This window comes from Aptenodytes patagonicus, chromosome 2 (assembly GCF_965638725.1).
Source record: "Aptenodytes patagonicus chromosome 2, bAptPat1.pri.cur, whole genome shotgun sequence".
NCBI lineage: Eukaryota > Metazoa > Chordata > Aves > Sphenisciformes > Spheniscidae > Aptenodytes > Aptenodytes patagonicus.
In genome coordinates this window covers 105,943,036-105,964,908 of record NC_134950.1, presented here as the reverse complement: position 1 = coordinate 105,964,908, position 21,873 = coordinate 105,943,036, and the positions used below count along the sequence as shown (strand labels likewise).

At 36.8% G+C, this 21,873-nt stretch overlaps 1 protein-coding gene across 3 annotated transcripts in view; it reads right to left on the bottom strand.

Moving 5' to 3' along the window:
• The window catches only part of ATP9B (ATPase phospholipid transporting 9B (putative)), a 174,500-nt gene that overhangs the window by 138,797 nt on the left and 13,830 nt on the right, over positions 1-21,873 (bottom strand). For all 3 annotated transcript variants that reach the window (XM_076330651.1, XM_076330652.1, XM_076330653.1), the window contains exons 2-4: positions 19,092-19,265; positions 8,399-8,549; positions 3,642-3,755 (exon numbers count right to left, since the gene is read on the bottom strand). In XM_076330651.1, coding sequence (XP_076186766.1) covers positions 3,642-3,755; positions 8,399-8,549; positions 19,092-19,265 — 439 coding nt within the window. The remainder of the gene's footprint in view (positions 1-3,641; positions 3,756-8,398; positions 8,550-19,091; positions 19,266-21,873) is intronic.

Below are 21,873 nucleotides of genomic sequence, written 5' to 3'. Positions count from 1 at the left end.
AATTCTCAAAGTGCTAGAATAGAAATACACAAGTAGGAATGCTATACAGAGTAAGAACATATGCTTAGAATATTTACTTTTTTTTCATTTGGATTTTAGTGTTTTCTTCAATCTGTTAAAATTATATCTTGGCTTAGTCCAAAAAAAAGGAAAATCATACTTGTACATTGTACAAATATAATTAGAATAACTACATCTCCAAATACATGTAATTTAGATATAATATGAGATTTCAAAATTTAAAATGCTTTGGATGAGCTATAGACAGCCTTTGTAGTTCAATAAGCATATTTCCCTATCTTCCACAAATTTTAGGGCTTTACCAAAAACATTTAAGAAGTCTCCAATTCTAATTTTGAGTTCATTGCCTTTTTCCTAACAGAGAGAAATGAAAAGGTAAATGGATGGCTAGTTTGATTAATTTTGCCATCTTAAATGTAGTCATTTACGAATACGTCACAAATATTGATTAAGAAAAAGGGGGTTTGTTCTGAAAAACTAAGTATCTAAACGCTTTGGCTACTACTTTCACAGGATAGTGCCACCACAGTTTCTGCTGGAAATGCAGAGTGCGCTATATACAACTAAGACAGTCTCTGGCCACAAAAGATGGTAAACTAAAAAGAATACGGAACAGTTCAGGGATAAGCACGTAAGAGTTAACTCTCTCCCTTTCTAAACCTACTCAGATACGGTCTTCTGGCTTCTTAAACTCAAGTGCTCAGTCCTTCTCCATCAGTGAAAGGCAAATGAAATTTTTAACAGTAAAGGGATCTTATCATTACTATAAGTAAGATAGCTAAAAAATTCAAATATTCACAAATCCTCCAACAGATAAGGTTCTAGATTATCTATCTAACTTCAGGCACCCACCAATACTTTCCTTCTACAGAAGAAAATTTATACTATTAGACTTCTTTTCTTGCAGAAGTCCAACAGTTTGCCAACCTTCCCCTAACCTCCCAGCAATGAAAAAGGAGTGAAGGTGTAGAGTTTTCCTGAAGGAGTCTTGACTAAAATTCTGCTTTTCAATAGCAAGGGCTGTTTTGCAGTTCCAGCCCAAAATTCCAAGGCTTACTCTGTTGCGACCTTATAGTTAAACACTTCTTGTTTGTTCAGATTTACATTAGCTACAACAATTATAGTAGAACTACATAGAACAAAAAAGTACCTTTGCAAAACGCATTCCTTTTCACTCCTTGGGCCTAACTGAATGAGCAGTAGGGTTTTCCCCTTTTCTGGCAGCAGCATTTTCACGAGCTTTGGCAGTATAGATATTTTAGCAGCATAAAAAAGGCACTCCTGAAGCACCTTCAAATATATTTGCTATTTGCACATATCTCATTAACTAGACAGTAATCAAAGCACAGAATGCAAGGTGTTAATTGCAAAAATTTCCCCTAGCAGTCACCGTACCTTACCGGGCAGCTCAGTACAGCTGACCGTGACTATGAGGAACAATTTAAGACATTTCCCTTTTTCCTCATTTGCTCAAAGGAACTTGATACTCTTCCAAAGAGGAGCTGAAATTGTGAAGCCAACCTTATAAAAAAAACTGTCATCTTTCTTTAACTGTAAGCATTTAAATATCTTTAGCATACTGCTTACAATCAAACTTGTATGCTTTACATCCTTTGTATGTCGGACTCAAAATGAGAAGTCAGTTCCCTACTGTGTGAATGACAACAAACCAGTAAAATACAGTCTTGTCTGAAGGACTCCAGTGCTTGATCTAAGTGTATTATGTCTGTCTGTTGCAAAAACTGTTGAAGTAAAAAACAGAATGAAAACAAAACCAAGAACCTCCAAAAAACCCCACACCCCACCAAAAAACCCCAAAAACCTCTAGTTAGTCAATTTCTATTCAGTTGGTTTTAAGTATCAGGCTGAAAAATTTTTCTTTTCCTTTAAAATCTTGAGAGAAAATACAATCCAAGTCATAGCTAATCCTCTGATTATTACTAAAAATTTATCAGCAGTTACACGCTCTTCAAAGAAAACCAAACTTATCTGTTCAGCAACAAGGACAGCCCAATGGGTCTGACTTAAATGTTTTATATTTTCATCACCCATACTGAGCCTTACTCAACATCTAATTAATCTCTTTTACCTGGAGGTTAATCATTAGTAGAAAAGCTATTCGTGTAGAAACAAGTGAGTTTAGAAAAAAGGGGTACCACTAGCACTAACTGATATATTGCTGTATTTTCAAGCTGTATGTGAAAACTGGCAAACATCATTCAAAATATCCTTGAAAAGACAAACGCATCTATACAGAACTGATTACCGATGTTTGCAAAATACAGTATTTTCTCCCTTCTTTGGGCAGGGATGAGATAGGCTGAGATGCTAAAGGATTTTTTTCCTTACTACCCCACTAACGTATAGAGCTGTACACAGCACTTCACTGCGAAGAGACCAACTTCCAGACAAGGCTGACTTCTGTCTTTTCTTACCGGGTCAGTGACAAAGACCTTTGTAAATACCCATTTCAAATCCCACTGTTGAACAAGCTTTCTGTCCTGGAAGTGGTTTTTTTTGCAGCAGAAGCCAAAAGTTGTCTGGAAATAGAGGTGTGAAGAACCTCCAGGACAGTCTCTCCATTTATCGATACTTAAAAGGACACATGTTGCAAAAATTAAAACAACGAAATCAATCCGGAGTATTTACTCTATTGACTTAAGAATGACCTTTACTCAAGCAGTCAGCATGTCAGTGTTCTTCTTGAATACCACTGAGAATAAATGCTACTGAAAAACACCATTTTTTTTTACAAATTTAGAAAATAAAGCATTTGTTCTTCCTGCCTTGCTTTTAGACCTGGGATGGAGGGGCCAGGAGGAAGATGAAAGAGAAGGTAATGATCTGGTTACAAACAAGAAAAGAATTCCAAATCATGGGAATATAGCTGGCAGACTACCAAAAGGGCCTCCTCTGAAGAGAATACAATTTTCAAACCTTAGGAAACCTGAGTCAGAAGCAACTGGTTTGAACAGTTTCCCAAGAAAATACTGCAGAGGGATCAATAATAAAAAGATATATTGAAAGGAAGCTGGTGCAACTGGCAGGGCAATCAATTAGGAAAAGCATGTTTAATGAATAACTTATTTTCAAGATGCATTTTCCTCCTGCTTTATCCATAGCTTAAAATATTTTATCTCAATTTTGGTGAAAACAGGACATGATCAAAACCGATACAGAAGAAATGCAAAAAATTTATGCTTTCAATTCTGCCCTAGCCTGAAAACATAAAATAGTGAGCAAATAACAAGAAATTTAACACACAAATTTCCTATGTTACCAAATAAGGTTCTCTACTAGCTGGAGGTTTTTTTGGTTTGTTTTTTTAAACCTCTCAAGTGACCAGCAGCCAGAAAGGAGCACTAACTCAGACTAGCTGGTTAACAAAAATGACCTCCAGCCTGTGGGGCAGGAGTGTGGTAGGAAGGGAGGGCTATCAAACAACAGCTTTTGGAGTATCTGCTGTAAAATACTGTAATTTCAAATAAGCATTTTACTTGTTACATACTTTAATCACTATAGTTTACCAGGTGCAAATTTATGAAATGTACATATACATGAACTTTTCATCTGATGTTAAAACAAACAAAACTTCTAGTTAATAGTATTTTTCTGTTTACCAGAGGAGCCCAGTACGTGTACAGGTAGCCTATTTTCAATGCTGGTACAAACTGTGAGCAGGACACGACGAGAAAATAGAGATTCAAGAAAAACTTGAACTGTTCATATAAAACCTAAAATGAAAAACACAAAATAGATAAATGCCTTAAAATTTGTACCCATAATGTACATAAAATTCACTTTTTCATGACAGTAGATATAAAACCATTATATGGCATACTATTATATATGGTACTATTATAGTACCATATAATACCATAGTATAATAGTACCATAGTACTATTATAATACCATATAGCACAATATGCTATATATCATCACAACCTACTACATGAACTATAAGTTATTTTAATATCATACTGCTATTTCTGCTGAGAAAAATCCTTTGATATTAATGCCTCTTTTCACTCTGAAAAAGCAATTTGCTAAATTTTTGATAATTTGAAAACTGGACTATGTGAACTCAATCTTTACAAATATTAAATATATATCAAGATCACTGTGCAAAGATTTACTCTGAAATTTTAACAGTAAACAGAATTCAGATGTTTGTAGAAGCATCTTGCAATTTTATATCCATAACAGTTACCTTTATGAGTTAAAACAGTTTTTGAAAATTCTTTTTTAATAGTATCAATAAAAAAAGCAAAATAAGTTTGTATCTGAACTTTCATTGGTTACACTAACTTTTCATTTTTAACTGCTAAAACTTCTCTTCCTAAAAATACAGCATTAAAAGTCTTACTTTTTCCTTAAGTACCAATACTTAAATTCTGTTTTATCATCTGACTCACAATGTCTTTTTGTCTTAAAAATTTTCATATCCTGGCCTTAAATAATAATAATTGGCATCAAATTAACAGAAACCATTTACAAAAATATTATCCTAGTCTCTGTCATTTGAACTTCTACAGAGTAACAAAACTGAGTAGGCTATACCATGCTGCCCTGCATCACTGTGAGAATACCCTAAAACTTCAGCCCTGCCTGCAGCACACACAGAAAACAGTATACATGAACTCCTTGCTACTTTTGTTCACTGCATTCCCTCAGCACACCCTCTCCTCAACACAGCCACTGAAGTTTCTCTTCTTGCAGAGGTGAAACCTCTACAACTCATCTGCCTTCTTTCTGAAATCCTTTGGTTCTCAAAGGGACAAAGGCTACCATGAAGTCAGATGCACTCCTTCAAAATTAGCATTTCCCACTGTTCTTAAAAATAGTGAAACTAGTCAATGTTCAAGAATAAACGTTGTTCAGGAAGATAAAGTGAACACTACAGAAAAGATCCAGTGACTAAGGGTAAGCGACACTGCTCTCTTTGCAAATGGCTATTGAGTGGAAATCTCAGAATAAGGCAGTATTCTTCGGTTTCCATAGCAAGACAAGCTTTTTACAAAATCAACCACAGTTTAAGTTTCCAGAAAGTTTAAACTACAAAAAAATTGTAACAGAATAACATGGGCTTCTTAAGTAATTTAGAAGAAATGCTCAGCATTGAATTTCTCAAAAGATTATTTTACAATAAATATTGGTACATAAGATATGTTTATTAATAAATCAAAGGTTTGGTTTAAACTTTAAGATAATTGTCCAAGTTTTAAGTGAAGACACAGTAACTTTATCACAGAATACATTGTCCCATATTCCAAAGGAATGACAGATGCACAGATTCCTTTGGTAATTAAAAGCGTCACTTCAGCAAGTGCATGTTCTCAACATTGCTTTAGTTATAATTACAATGCTAAGAACATTACTCATTTTACAGAATTTTGAATCTTCAAAGACTTCACACATTTCTTTAGTAGGCCAGGATAACATGGCACCTCCAGCAGGATGATCAGAAGTGGCTACTAAATTTGGAACATTGAGACTTGGGAAAATGGATAATCAATTGTTTTAAAGCAAAAAGATTCAAAATACATCAAAAAAGCCACACTTAAAGAGTGTCCCCATCTTTTAATCTTACAATGCAGTTAATATTACAATGACTTCTGCATGAAAATCGGAATTATCGGACAGATATTTATTGCTCTTACCAGTCCAACTTTATTACTCAATTATGTCAAAAGCTACACCCTCGGAAAAAATATTCAGGGAAGTTCATTTCAAAGTGGTTTTTTGGCAGGCACAACAAAGTAGCAGTACCTCAAAATTGCCAGTTTCTTGCAAGAGTGCTACATTAGGTAGCCTTTAGCTGAACAGTAAACAGCCACAAATCAGAAGATTTTTTCAAAAGCATGGAATTCTATTCCACTATTTACCAACAAAACTGTAAAGCAAAAAAAGTAAAATTTGAAGTTGCAGGGAAAGTCAGAGCATTCTTCCAAAATGAAACTAATTCAGCTTGAACCTGTACCTTATGTTAATACTGATGAAGTTCACATACTCGTTTCTAGCAGTATGTTTAACTGTTTACAAAGCCTTGATATACGAGGTCAAAGAAAATTCCACAGAGTACTTTGGGAGGTGCAGATCTGCAAAAGCACCCATCTTGCAGGAGAAGGTGGGAGTTAAAAAGCACCTTCCTACAAATCTTTTGAATCCTGGCAGACCACTGACACTTCATTCAATACAAAGCTAAACACTTCAGTCTAGTTAAGCAAATTGAAAAGTCTCCAGTTAAATAAAACTGATAAAAAAACCAGACTACTGCTTTGAAGTTCAGGAGTGGTATCTTAAAAACCTGCCCATCACAGAAGATATTCTTTATGGAAATTTACACAAAATTCCTAAGCAGCTGTACCAAGATGTATATGAAATAATAAACAGAAATTGAATAAACTGGTATAAAGGTAAAAGTAGTAAGTATTTTATATAAATGTTAGGAAATTAGATGATATTTTGGAAATGTTACAGCTCTTTTAGCCAGTAAGTAAAATTTGGTTAATCTAAACATTATTTTAAGCTTGTATTTTGATACGAAATCATTGAAAATTATCCATTGCCAGCTGCAATATTAAAAAAGATACAACTCTAAAACAGAAGACAAAACTTCACATGATGAAAATTTCAGCCAGGGTTAAGTCATTGGAGTCAGTATTTCTGACTTAGTCACATTTATGGGTTTGGAACCAATACAACTACGTTCCCTACAAATTACTTCTAGTGGAACAGCATAAAAACCAGATAGCTACACAGTATTTCTAATCAATGAAAAGTGTTAATTTATGTCTAAAATTAAAATTTAGAAACATTTTATTTTCACCAACTATTGGGCTTTACATTGAGGATCTCACTTCATTTTTGAAGTTACTACTGAATTTCCAAATACTACCACCAAAATAAAAATCTGATTCTGCCTAAACTGTAAAAATCAAGATTTTCAAGAGATCAAAAAAAGAACAAACATTCTCTCTCTCAACAGGTAATTGCAAGCTATGGCCGATCCCTATAGGAAACATGAATCTAGTTTAGGATTTGTAATCTACACTGCAGATTTCTAGTCACAGTAATCAATGGCTTACTATATGCTTAATGAATTTTGTGACCTTTAGGAAAGCATATGTGGCTTAACCAATTTCAGTGTATTTAATAATTTAAACTTTGGAAGAAAACATTTACTTCGTTCAATAGAGATGAGAATATTTTATCCACCTGTGATAAGTGACATTTTATTTCTTTGACAGGAGATCAGTCTTAATTACAAAGCCATTAATTTCTTTTTGTTTTAATAAAGAAATGTATTAGAAAGCACCTGCCAATCATTGGACCAAAGAGGCCAGAAGAATAGAATCAATACTCCTATAAACCAGCATGATCACTTAAATAAAAAATTTAAGACAAAGCATGTCTGTATTCAAATGTAGCAAACATTCAGTTTTTGCAATAGGACACAGGACTCTTGGATGGTATTAGTAAAAGTATGAGTAAAAGCATGTTAGTAAAATTCATAATATCACAGCAGCATACATTTTTAGGTTTTAACTACTGAAGCTTCAAAAGTTGTCTTCTCTATTGCTATATTTCATTATAACAACAATTTTTTTTAAAATATGAACTAGACAAAACTAATGTCTCTTTTGTCTTCATAGACACCGTGAACATTATAGGCAAAAAGCTGAAATTAAGACACAATATGGCTTCTTAGAAAAAAGTGACAAAAACCCTTCCACTCCACAACAAAAGTATTGTCTGAAGAATTGCATTCAAAACCAAAAAGACATCACTATTTTTAAAACTGCAATAAGAAATACAACTCTGAAAAGTGCTAGTTTACGAAATTAGGCCTTACTCGTTGTCATATAAATTGAAAAGGTGGGTTGTTTTTGTCCTTTAAGGAGTTGTCTATTTCAGAATACATTATTTATTATGCTTTCAATGGCAGGGAGTATAAGAAAATATCTATGGGAGTACATTGTGATTTTCAACTATTTCTCAATTGAAGTCAGTGCTTCATACTATTTTTCACAACTGACTGCGTAGAAATGCTTCTGTTTTAAAAGAGGATTACAAATTTCTAATGATGAATAGAAAAGTGCAAGGAAACCCATCTCAAATTTCTAAAGCTTCACTGAACTCCAACCACTCAATCATACACACTGCACTTCTTTAGTAAATATCCCTTTGAAAACAAAACAGTTTAGAAAAAAAAGCAGCCTTGCTCTCAACTGTCAATTTTCATTGAAGACATTGAGATAAATGTAAAGAGAAAAAGAAGAATCTCGGCAAATAAAGTTATCTTTTTGCAGAATCGTCAAAAAACACTACAGAACATATAGTCAACCCAACACCAAAAAATGGTTAATAGCCTTACCCCAGGTATAAAGGTAAAGACGTTGTATTTTTGATTTTTTATGGCATTTTTGGGGTATTTTTCTTCACACTTTTCAGGACACCCAAGCCACACTGTGCGAGCCTTCAGCTCTTTCTTTCTTCGGCAAATGTTTATGAGCCAATCAGAACAACTGAAAAGAAAAAAAATTGTTTACTTTAAAACTAAAGATTTACTGTATGTGATTACTATTTCCAAATCTGGAACCCTAAAGGCAAATACCTAAGAAAAACAGGCTTAAAAATTTTTGCCACATCTAAATAAGCAAGCATGATGTTGACTTGTAATATTTAGGGCATTTACACAGTACTCAACTCAGATATATACATATATAAACACTTGCATATTCTTCACAGGAAATCCTAATAAAATAATGACAAGTTTCACTACACCTTGCCCTGACACAGGTTCAAAAATTCTAGTTAATACAAGTCTGCATTAGCAGTGACTAAATTCTCCCACCATTAAATAATTAACTCATCCATCATACCTTACAGTCCTTTGGGTAAACTCTTTATCTTGTATTACTGATACTCAAATTATGCTAATGATTGAAGAGGAAATAAGGCTTCTGTTAGATAAAGTTAGAAAAATTTCAACAGCTTTGTACACAATTACCACATAATTTGTAAATCTTAGGTTTCCTCCATAAGACTGCCTATAGCAGACATAACAGGGAAGCATACCTAATGCCACACTGTCAAATGTTTTCAACCAAAAAAAACCCCACCCATGTAAATGCAGTTCGGACAACGATCTGCAATGGTGAACTTCAATTCACAGGAGAAAGGAAGAGCATCCTTCCCTAATCAGCTTACAAATCTACTGAAGAGGGTTTAAACTATGAGCGATGAGATAGACAGGAAGAGCTCACAGCCACCTTTAAACAACTGCAATTTGGACAAGGACACAGGAATGATGGGATGAGATCACAATGTGGGAGGAACAAAAGGCTGGCAAACAGTATGATGCCACTGAGGCTCAGCAGACTATTTACTAACAACAGTAAACCGAAACAAACATGGATGTGACTCAACTCACATAATGTAATCAGCCTAAGACTTGCTAGGACTATCCACAGGGGCAGATTATTAATGCAGATGAGTACAGATGGTTTGGAAAGAACTGGCAGTATGGAAAGAAAAGCAGGTTTGCCATACACTGTATATACTTGTTTTACAATCCCATATGTTAAAGGAGAATTTTTCTGCATTTTTTAATACTGGGGGGAGATGCCTTAATCATGTTGGGAGTCTCCTTTAGGCAAGTGAATCAGACTTGAGCAGACAGGCCTTCTGTGAGCACCTCCTGCAGCCGAAGAACAGACCTAGCTGGTCACAGTGGATTTCAGCTACATCAGCAGGTGAAGTTGAAGGTGAAAGAAAGCGACACACATTTTCTAGTGAGGTTTTTGAGTATACTGACAATATTTTTGATGCAGAAAAAAAAAAGTAACCATTAGGAAGCTCTTATAAATTGTATTCAAACCAACAGAAAGGATTTTGCTGAGAACAGGATGGGAAAATTACGATCCAGTCACCTCAGCATTGCTTCCTGGATGAATTCTGTATAGTCAACCTATTTGTATGTATTTATTCCCGGACGACTGGAGGCTTGCCAATGTGACGCCCATCCACAAGAAGGGCCGGAAGGAGGATCCGGGGAACTACAGGCCTGTCAGCCTGACCTCAGTGCCGGGGAAGATTATGGAGCGGTTCATCTTGAGGGCACTCACAAGGCATGAGCGGGACAACCAGGGGATCCGGCCTAGCCAGCACGGATTCATGAAAGGCAGGTCCTGCTTAACCAACCTGATCTCCTTCTATGATCAGGTGACCCGCCTAGTGGATGAGGGAAAGGCTGTGGATGTGGTCTACCTGGACTTCAGTAAGGCCTTTGACACCGTCTCCCACAGCATTCTCCTAGAGAAGCTGGCGGCTCACGGCTTAGACAGGTGTACTCTGCGCTGGGTCAAAAACTGGCTGGACGGCCGGGCCCAGAGAGTTGTGGTGAATGGAGTTACATCCAGTTGGCGGCCGGTCACGAGCGGTGTTCCCCAGGGCTCAGTACTGGGGCTGGTCTTGTTCAATATCTTTATTGATGATCTGGATGAGGGGATCGAGTGCACCCTCAGTAAGTTTGCAGACGACACCAAGTTGGGTGGGAGTGTTGATCTGCTCGAGGGTAGGAAGGCTCTGCAGAGGGACCTGGACAGGATGGATCGATGGGCCCAGACCAATTATATGTGGTTCAACAAGGCCAAGTGCCGGGTCCTGCACTTCGGCCACAACAACCCCATAAAACACTACAGGCTTGGGGAAGAGTGGCTGGAAAGCTGCCCAGCGGAAAAGGACCTGGGGGTGTTGGTCGACAGCCGGCTGAACATGAGCCAGCAGTGTGCCCAGGTGGCCAAGAAGGCCAATGGCATCCTGGCCTGTATCAGAACTAGTGTGGCCAGCAGGAGTAGGGAAGTGATTGTGCCCCTGTACTCGGCACTGGTGAGGCCGCACCTCGAATACTGTGTTCAGTTTTGGGCCCCTCACTACAAGAAGGATGTTGAGGTGCTGGAGCGTGTCCAGAGAAGGGCAACAAGGCTGGTGAAGGGTCTGGAGAACAAGTCTGATGAGGAGCAGCTGAGGGAACTGGGGTTGTTTAGCCTGGAGAAAAGGAGGCTGAGGGGAGACCTCATTGCTCTCTACAACCACCTGAAAGGAGGTTGTAGCGAGGTGGGTGTCAGTCTCTTCTCCCAAGTAACAAGCGATAGGACAAGAGGAAATGGCCTCAAGTTGCGGCAGGGGAGGTTTAGATTGGATGTAAGGAAAAATTTCTTTACTGAAAGAGTGGTGAAACATTGGAACAGGCTGCCCAGGGAAGTGGTGGAGTCCCCATCCCTGGAGGTATTTAAAAGACGAGTAGATGAGGTGCTTAGGGACATGGTTTAGTGGACATGGTGGTGTTGGGTTGACAGTTGGACTCGATGATCTTAGAGGTCTTTTCCAACATCAATGATTCTATGATTCTATGATTCTATTTGTACACACCTGAAAGAAAACAGAAAGTAATAACCAACACTGACATGTCAAGACCAGCGTCTAAAATGGAACTAATTTCCCTCTGAGAAGAACCAGATGCACTACTGCTTGAGAGCACATGTCCTCTCTTGACCCCTGGGGCTTTGAGCATCCTGACCTAGTGAAAGATGTCCCTGCCCATGGCCGGAGTGGTGGGACTAGGCGATCTTTAAAGGTCCCTTCCAACCCAAATCATTCTATGATTCTACATCTCCAATAAAACTTAGTTCTCACAATATTTCTCATAAGTAAAGGAACATATTCTTGGAACTGACACAGTTGGAAAAATCATAATTGCAGAGTAGTTGTTATAAAACCAAAATAATTTCAGTGAAGTTCTGCAAAGCTTTATCTAGAACTTACTGGGTAATTGACTATCGAATATTTCATTTTTCAGACAACAAAAAGCTAGAAGAGATGGGAATACATGCAAAGAGGAGATTAGAATTCAAAGCTGTCTTGACAGATTGGAAAAACTACCTGGAAGAGATAGAACGCAGTTAAACAGGCAAAAGTGCAACATAGTATGTTTATACAGAAATAATCAACTATGCAAATACAGAACTGGAAAAGTGTTAGATGGCAGCCCAGAAGAGAAGGACTCAGTTACTGCATAACAATGATATACATGTGCAAAAAAAGGCATATATCTGGTCAGCGTGGACAGGCGTACTGCTAGCAAGTCATGAATGTATTCCTTTTTCCAAGTCCAGCGCTAGCAAGATCTCAGTTGGCTTGCAATACCGTTGTGAATACCAAATTTCAACACACAGGCCTATTGGGAAAACAAAGACCACACACAAGAGCAACAAAACAATTACAGGTCTAGAAAGCAGGGCAGGCTTGTCTACTAGGTACACCAAAAGAAACAGTTGTTCAGAGAAGGCTGAGCATGGACCTATATGGTTTCAAGTATGTAAGAAACAGCTGCAAAGAGGAAAGGGACAATTATTCTCCAGGTCCACCATGATTAAGTAATGAGGGACTTCAACTGTGGCAAATAAATAAGGGGGGAGGACAGACATTGAGTAAATGCTTCTAACGACTAGGGTGGAAAGAAATACTTAAGGAGGCTGGAATTGCTACCACTGCAGGTCTCTAAGATCTGGTTAGATCAGACATAAGTGATAGGTGTAATTCATCCTGTGCAGGCAAGGAATCAACTGGACGACCTCTTAAGGTCCTTTCCTATTCTGTTTTTTCACAATTACAAAATCATGGTACACACAAATATGCAGGGAAGGAAGGCTGATAAGTTAGCTTACATCGCTTACAGTCCCACTTCAAGTGTTCTTGTCTGTAGCCTACATTATCCCAGGCCCATTACAAACTGATTTTGCCAAATAACAAATAGAATTCAAAGTTGCAGGCTCTTTTTAAGGAAAACTAGAAGTTATGCAATAGTAAAATCATTCAAAGCAACATTCACTTTGTTATGGAAATGCCACTACACCAATACTCATGAGCTGACATTTAAAACACTTCAATTTTAAATGCTGGATTCTTAAGATTTCCTCCCTGAAGCTTTCACTGCGGGACGGACATCAATTTGGTTTGATCCTATGTAAACACACATTTTATTTTTGTTACAAATATAAGCCCATTCAGCAACTTTTTCCCGTCACTTTAAATAATGACAAAGAATTAGTCTTTCATAAAAATTGTAACAGTGTTATAGTTCAACATTCAAAATTCAGCCCTGTTATTTAGTAACATAGAAGTCAGAAAAATCAAGTTACCTTGATCATTACTTAAACTTGTCTTTAAAGCAAAATTAATAAGTCTTTCTATGTCACAGTGCCACAATCAGTTTAATGGCTGTGAACCTATCCTGCTGCTGCTGAAATGGCTAGTACCACCCTCCACCCATAACAAAGGTGTGGATTCTTGCCCCTTCCCTTGTGCTGACACAACTACTCATGCAACTGCATGGGTAAACCGGACCTGCAAATTGATCCAGCTGTAAACTAATGCAGAATAAAAAGGGGGACTGTTGTCAGTTAGATCTACCCCTGACCTTTAAAAAAAAAAAAAAACCTATAAAACTATAAAAATAGTTGAAACAATGCAGGCTAGGTGCTTGCAGGAGAAGGTGGAACGATTCCACTCAGTGCCAGCTTGGATTTACACTTGATAAAACTGCTCATGGAATTAAAGCTTTAAACGTATTAGTTTCCGGGGCAGGGAGGTGGAGAGGACAATGCAAACCAAAGAGACAGCTTAGCTGTATAGTCAGAAGTGTCGAGACAGATCTGTAGCAAAAGAGTTCCAAGGAAAATAATTTTTTTCCAGGGAAAGTGAACACGCATGACAGCTTCTGTCTACAAGCCCACAGACAGAAATTTTCTGACAGCCTTTGAAATCTTGTATTGCTTAAATTAGTTTTTGAATTTAAACTGTAAACAGACTGAACATTTGATTAGGCACAGTCTCTTTTGTAGAATAATTTCCTCAGACACTGAGGACTTCTCTATTGCTGAAATCAAACATTTGACTAAAGCAACTGAATTATACTGCCTTCCTCGCCACGGAGTTTCCCCTTCTTGAAACTACTTTTTCCATTACAGATCGACAGAGAAGCTGAAACAGATGCCATAATGGCCATTAGTTTAGCAAATGCCAAAAAGTACAGACACAAGAATGATGTCTGGCTGGGAAACAACTGTGATACCTTCGATAAAAGGGATCTGACTGACACAGAGCTAACAACACTCAAGTTCTCAGACACAAGAATATCTCAGATGATAGAAATATTACAGGTTATGCCCAAATCAGTATCGTAATGGTTCAGATGAGTTTTACTACCTTAAAAGTAAAAATCAGTTAGATTTTGCCATTTACAGTCTCAGTAGTAATCACTGTTATATCACAGGAAGAATAAGAGGTGGATGTGCTGGCCTCAGAAATCCTAGTCAATTTACATTAATTCAGATTTTTAAGAACAATGAAGTCTACCTGGTATTTTTGAAACTCAGATTATCAACACTCAACACATACTTCATCTGTTCTCAAATTAACATTCCCCAATACAGAAACTATTTTTGTGCAAGGGTATGGACCCTTTCATGGGCTTTTTGTACCCACTAAATCTGTGTGAAACAAACGTCAGGAGATAAATCAGAATAGCATTCTCTGAGCTTCAAATATCCTAAAAACATAATGTAAGATGTAGCATGATCAAGATTTTCCTGAAATCTTTAATGTAAAAACCACACCTTATGCTATGGATTGAACGATTAAAAAAAAAAATCACATTCTTGTTTATTGATTTAAGCATTTGTTTCAAACTTCCTTACCTAGAAAATTCAACATATGCACAGCAAGCTTTTTTTCTTAAGCTAGCTAAAAGCCATGTTGCCTATATCAATACAACAGATTGTATATATGAAGAAATGAACTAATTGATAAGAGAACTTTAAGGTGTATCTATTAAATGTTTTTTTTTTTTTACCAACCTGCTTCCTAACATACTTTTTTTTATTTGAAGGAACAATAACCACAGTCTTCATATTAGTAACTGATGCCATATTAAAAAAAAAAAAAAAACATAACTGGAGTAATTGTTAAATAAGAACCCTTAACTTTTTCATAAATAGAGCGTATCTCTCCAAGTCAAAAGCTAAAGTAAAAGTCTCAACTGACTCTGCAGCTCTAATAATAACGGCTTTTTTTATTTTCTCTTTTCATTACTTTTATCCTACAAGCTTAACTGCCAGTATCTTTCACAAAACAGCATTTTCATCAGAATGGAAAGATAATATAAAAGCTCTATATTGTCTGCAAGGGTCAGCTTTTCCTTATTAGGTTTTAAGTAGCAGAAACTAGTTCTGCAAAGAAAACATACTGTAATTATTGTACTCAACAGGTAGCTTCAGTAATCAGGCCAAAAGCAACACAGTGGTCATGTCATTCTTAAAAGATCAGCATTTTCCCATGCTTCTGCATAACAAATGCGTTGCAGATTAATTGAAAGCGTACAGGCCATCTTAGAGCCCAAATTAATCCGAGCATTTGATATCCCCTTCACTTCATATGGAAATGCCATTCAATGGCACCATTTTCATAGGGACAAAGTGTTTTTTGATAACAAGTGGAATGTAAATCTCATGAGAAAGAAATCAATCCAGCCCAAAGAACTCCAGAGTATTGATCTATGTGCATTATAATTTCACAAGCTTGAAGAGAATTTGTAAGTTAAAGGGAAAATGATTACAGCCACAAAACAGCTGCTATACCACAAAGTTTTCTTTTAACTGTGCTATGAAAGCAAGAAATAAGCAGTTTCTGAAGTTAAAAGTTATATTGGTTGAATTAAGTCTTCAGTTTGTTCAAAATCAAAGGCAACATTTAAGTTATGATTTTTTTTCTTGCAAATGTAAAAACTGTTTAAAGAGCTGCAGATTTGCAAATAAAGTTCACACCATTCAGTTCCAATCAAGAAATCTATTGTCTAAACAGAAGTTAAAAGCTGAATAAAGGATTTTTTACAAAATCAATTTTAATGTACAGTGAACTTTGTCACACCTTCCATATTTGCTCCTGCCAAAAGGGTGAAATTTTTTCAACTAAACAGTAAGTTTGTGATGTAGCAACAAAAATCTATAGAATATAAAATTCTAAAGCTGCAAAGTAAGAGACGGAAAACTTACTCTCACAAAAGTGAGATTAATCCTAACAATGCAAGACAGAAAAAAAACCCCTAGTGGGTATGGGGCGTTTTTGTTTGTTTGCAACAAGTAAAGTGATTTTGAACACAAACACAAGACTTTCACTGAGAACCCAAAAGAAATCAGGGGCCCCCTGAGCTCGGCTCCAGACAAATGCCTAGTCTTTTACTGTGTTCATCTTTCTGTCACAGCTTTGAAAAATTTACAATTTAGTTTAAAGCACAAAAGGAAATTCTGGATGTGGAAGCTGAGATTTCAACCTCACCCAGTCTCAGGTATAGATACTAATTTCCATAAAAACAGGGTGAAATTTTAAATTCTATTCAACTGAACAGGTTTCAGACTGCTATGCTGTATTTAATCTCACATTACACTTAAACGAATGCCGTTTGCCTTCTGGAAATAAGTTTCAGTTGTTTGCATAACATGTATAATCCACCATCAACACACATGAAAATTGTTTTCCCACGTGTTCCTCTCCATTTCAAGTGTGAAGGCATCAACACCCAATTCTATCCCGAACTGATACTTTACACCACATAAAAACAGTGTAACTCATTCTACTACACAGTGTAAGTAATAACTGCTTGTATGACAATATAGTAGCCTCCAGGTTTCCTGTGTGATCTTTTGCATGATCTTAGGCAACTTTATGAACTGCAAATAGACATTTCAAAAACTCTAGTATTCTGTGGGTCCCAGCAAAAATTCATAAAGTTTTATTATAACGAGAAACCAGCAAAAAGAATAACTTAGCACTGACTGCACATCCCTGACTTTTATCAGTAACAAAGCCTCAGTGGTGCTCTCAGCCAAGAAGAAACCTCCCTATCACCACAACGGGTATTTACATACTCACTCAGAAGTGCTCATCCAAGCTGAGGTTTTTATCCAGCCTGACTGGACCAGTAGATAAGATGCCATGGGATTCACCTTCCCTCCAGTTAATTTTCCCCATCTCATCTAAGCAGATGTCTGCACCTTTCTTGTGCAAGTATCCTCTGCCTGCTAATACCCTACTGAAATTTCAAGCTTCTACTAGGATCTGGTGGTAATTTTTTTTTTTAAATAGAGATTTTATTTTTTCCATGAAAAATGAAAGTTATCTGCTATGATGTTCTGTTATAGAAAACACTAATGTGATTAAAACGCCTCTAGGTATAAATACAAGACTGAACGGACTCTTTATTGTATCCAAATTCAGCTGAGGAAATCAGCAAAGCAGAAGTCATAGTCCTCTAAGGCCTCTTTCTTAGTGAGGGCTTTTCTTTTACATACCTGCATTAGCAGTAAAATATGTATAAGACGTAGCAAAATAATGAATCTATAATGCAATTTCCTTGCTCTTTTCATTCTCAAAAGTCCATCAGAAATATGGCTCGAGTATTTTAATTAATAAGGTCTAATAAGTTTTAAAGTTTCTAGGCTTGAGCTCCACTTAAAGCTGAGATGTGCCTATCAATTTTAAAAAGCAAGCAAGAAAATGAAATTTTGCAGTCCTCAGCATTAATGACACTTTCTTGTGACATTCTCTTACAATTGTTAATTAGTTCCAACATAAACTCATCTTGCAATTGCCTGCCTCTATCCAAACACTAAATTCTCTGTCAGGGCAACTACAGGGTGCAGTCTTTACTGGTCTACCTGTTTTCATGAAACTTACAGGAATGTAATCACAGTAATTAATACTCACTAATACTCAAAAAGCTGAACTCACCTGAAATATATTTTTTGAAATGTATCTCAATTTTAAGACATGTCCAAAAGATTAACAGCCTCTTCAAATACTTAAAAATGTTTCTTTAAAAACTACAATGGTAGTTCTGTAACAGAAACATTGCTTCCAAAAATCATTCACATATACAAACACTGCTTCTGTAAACTTCGCTACTTTCCTTCCTGCTACTTTCCACTCACTTATTTCCTATAATAAAATTAATAATCCATGAGTTTTTGTTATATCATTACAGAAAAAAAAATCAACACAGATTATATTTTTCTGCAAATAGTAAAGCTGTATAACAAAATTATTTCAAAACTGAAGGTGCACAAATATAGCTTTCCTTAGGTAAAACAACAGCATCAGGCCTCTTGGAATTTATTGAGTGCCATGAAAACCACCTGTGAAAACTTCTATCTAAATCAATTCTAAAATCATCTGCCAAAAAAAGCATTCATCATTTAAGTTCACTGAAAATGCTTCACTCAGTTCACTTGACTGATTCTCAGATTTTATCACTCAAGATAGAATAACCCCATGATTCTTAATCATCCTAATAGCAATTTCTGTATTTAGAAGTTTGCTAGCAATTCATTAGAAAGTTACTATTCCAAGGCAACTGCATACAGCAGAGTTTAGCACAAAGTTTCTAAATAAGAACTCACAAGAGCTAAATGAGAAATCACAAGAGCTAATTCCAGCGGTAATTCACTCTAAGGCCGCAAGTTACAGGTATTCTTTAGCCTTTAAAAGTTGAAGTGTTAACTAGTCATTAGTTAATGAATTTGCTTTTTCTTTTCAGCAACATCAATAAAATTTATATATTGTCAACTTAACACACTAATGCCCTCAAAAGTAAAAAAAAGTTTTAACCCCTCTACCCTGATGTGGTTTTGAGTAGAAGTGAGGACCAGGCTTATATGCCGCCATATTATGGACTTCATACTAATACAAGTTTAGTACATGGTATCTCTTAAAAGCCTCTCTTTTTCTTGCAAGTCAGCAAAGCAGACAGGAGAACTACACAGCAGCAGCTCTTCAGAACTTTTTTTTATTAACAGCTGGTAATGTCCTAGTAGGGAAAATGCAGGCAAAGCAATCAAAAGGTGCATGACAAGCAAATTATCATGTTCCTGTACTCTGCGCATATCACACAATACACAGTTACTATTTACTTAATTTAATAGTTTAATAAAAACTACTGGTCTGCAACAAACCTAGTGCAAAGGAACTTCCAGCCACCACAGATAAACCATTCTAAGCCTCTTCTTCTCTGAGAAATTCTGGCTCTTGGTAAAGTATGGTAATCACTCTCATCATTTTCAAAGCCTTCTTCTGACATCATTAGTGGCATTTCATCCAAATGAGAGGACTCATCTTCCACTTGGTACCTGGCAAAATGAAATAAAAATACTAAATAAATAGCCAATACATAATTTTTTATTACCGGGATTCTCCTATAGTAACAAGTTAATTTTTGCCATATGGAATTTTATTAGAGAGATATTTTCATCCAAACATCTCATGCATTTGTGCTAACACATCAAAAAGAAATTCTGATTTTAGTTAAAGATGTGTAATACAGCAAAAAGGCCTGCAATCAATCATTGTCAATCACAGTATAAATCATTCTAGAGAAATTCTTGTTTCTTACATAATTTGTATGTACAGAGCTGGAACTTCATACTTTTCAAAGGATTCTTTGTAAGATTTTGTTAAACAGAATTTACTTGGCAAAGTTTATAGCAGACGCAAGTAACAGTTTTCATGGAAGTACAGACTTTAGATTTCCGCTGAGCTTCTTCAACTTGCTTTCCTGATGCCTAAGTCCTGTGTGCATAGGCCTCTATTTGAGTCACGCTTTCTACACAACTCAGCAGTATCTTTGTTTTAATTACTAAAATATTACAGTTACTTTTATAATTCTACACAAAAACATTCAGCAAGTCAAAACAGATTTGCCTGTGGGACCTATAGAAACAACACTAAGCTAACAATGGTCCTTTCCTCTCCAGAAACTATTCTCCAATTTTACATTTCTGGAATGCTTTTTATGCCAAGATGAAACATTGGAATATCTGGTAAGAAAATTCCCTTAAGTGCATGTAAATTGAGTAACTTATGCAGTTCATATTTTTATACCATTGGGAAGATAATTGAAAGAAACTGCACTATTACTCAGGTTTCCTTTCACAGACCATTAAAAGGACTAATAAGAATATTAATTAGAAGAAAATTTTAAAAGGAATTAAACATTATAGTCAAGCAAAGGTCATCTACTTGTATGTAATAACACATACAATAACCCTAATCAATACAAATGCACAGTACAGAAGATAAACAAAATGGTCAGAAAAGCTGGCTGCACAAACACTTACAAAATACGTGAAAAACGTATCAAACTGAACACAAAAGCAAAAACTTTTAAATACATAAAAATATTACTTGACACTATTGGTAATGGTAGTTAAGCAGTCTTTAAATAGGAACAACTGATGAAAAACATATCTGACCAGAATAAATCAAAAGATATTCCACGTATGTATTTTTAAAATTTCTCAAATACTTTATAGTTCAGAAGACTAGTAGACTATCATCAATCTATTCTTCGTGTAATATGTAATTTATCTACCTTGACATTATTCTTGCACTGGGAGTAGTGAAGAGTAATTCCTAGAGCTCAGGAAAAAAAAACCCAACAAGAAGGATTAAGTCACAAAAAAATATGAGTGTTTGGCACAGAATTAGTAAGTTTGATTTTTATGAAAAAAATAGTATTGTATAGTCATCTCTTACAATGTGCATCCTGGGACTGCCCCATTCTCCCCACAGCAACCTAAAAACAATCTATATAAAAATAGTAATTAACAAAACCAAAAATCCATTCTGTTTATGTGAGAGAGCAGCTGGAGTGCCTGGAGCTCTGCCTGGGGATGGATGAGGAGCCAACTGAGAGCTTCCAGGTTAGGATTAAAGAGAGGACAGGTAAAGGTGACATTATAGTGGGTGTCTGCTACAGACTGCCTGAACAGGAAGAACAAGCAGATGAGGCCCTTTACAGACAGACAGAAGCAGCCTCACGTTCACAGGCCCTGGTCTTCGTGGGGGACTTCCATCACCCTGATATCTGCTGGAGGGACAACACAAAAGGACATAAGCAGTCCTGGAGGGTCCTGCAGTGCTTTGACAACAACTTCCTCCTCCAAGTAATTACAGGAGCCAACGAGGAGAGGTGCTCTGCTGGACCTCATAGTCACCAAACAAGGAGGGGCTCACTGGAGATGTGAAGGTCAAACACAGCCTTGGCTGCAGTGACCACGAGATAGTGGAGTTCAGTATCCTGAGGGCAGGGAGGAGGGTGGCAAGCAAGCTCACAACCCTGGACCTCAGGAGAACATATTTGGCCTTTTCAAGAACCGCTTGGAAGAGTCCCATGGGATAAGGCCTTGGAGGGAAGAGGGGCCCAAAAAAGCTGGTTAGTATTCATGATCAGCTCCTCCAAGCTCGAGAGTTCCATCCCAATGAATAGGAAGTCGGGCAAAAACGCCAGGAGGCCTGACTGGATGAACAAGGAGCTCCTGTCCAAACTCAGACACAAAAAGGAAGCACACAGAGGGTAGAATTAAGGATGGGTAACCTGGGAGGAATACAAACACATTGTCCAAGCATCCAGGGACAAAGCTAGGAAAGCTATAGCCCAAATGGAATTGAATCTAGCCAGGGATGTCAAAGACAAGAAGTCTGTAAGTACGCAGGTGACAAAAGGAAGACTAGGGAAAATGTGGGCTTACTGCTGGATGAGACAGGGGACCTGGTTACACAGGACATGGAAAAGGCTGAGGTACTGAATGCCTTCTTTGCCTCAGTCTTTACTAGCAAGACTGGTTTTCAGTAGTCCCAGGTCTCAGAGAGCAGGGGGAAAGGCTGGAGCAAGGAGTATGAGGATAAGGTCAGGGAACACTTAAGCAAACTGGATATATATCAGCCTATGGGCCCTCA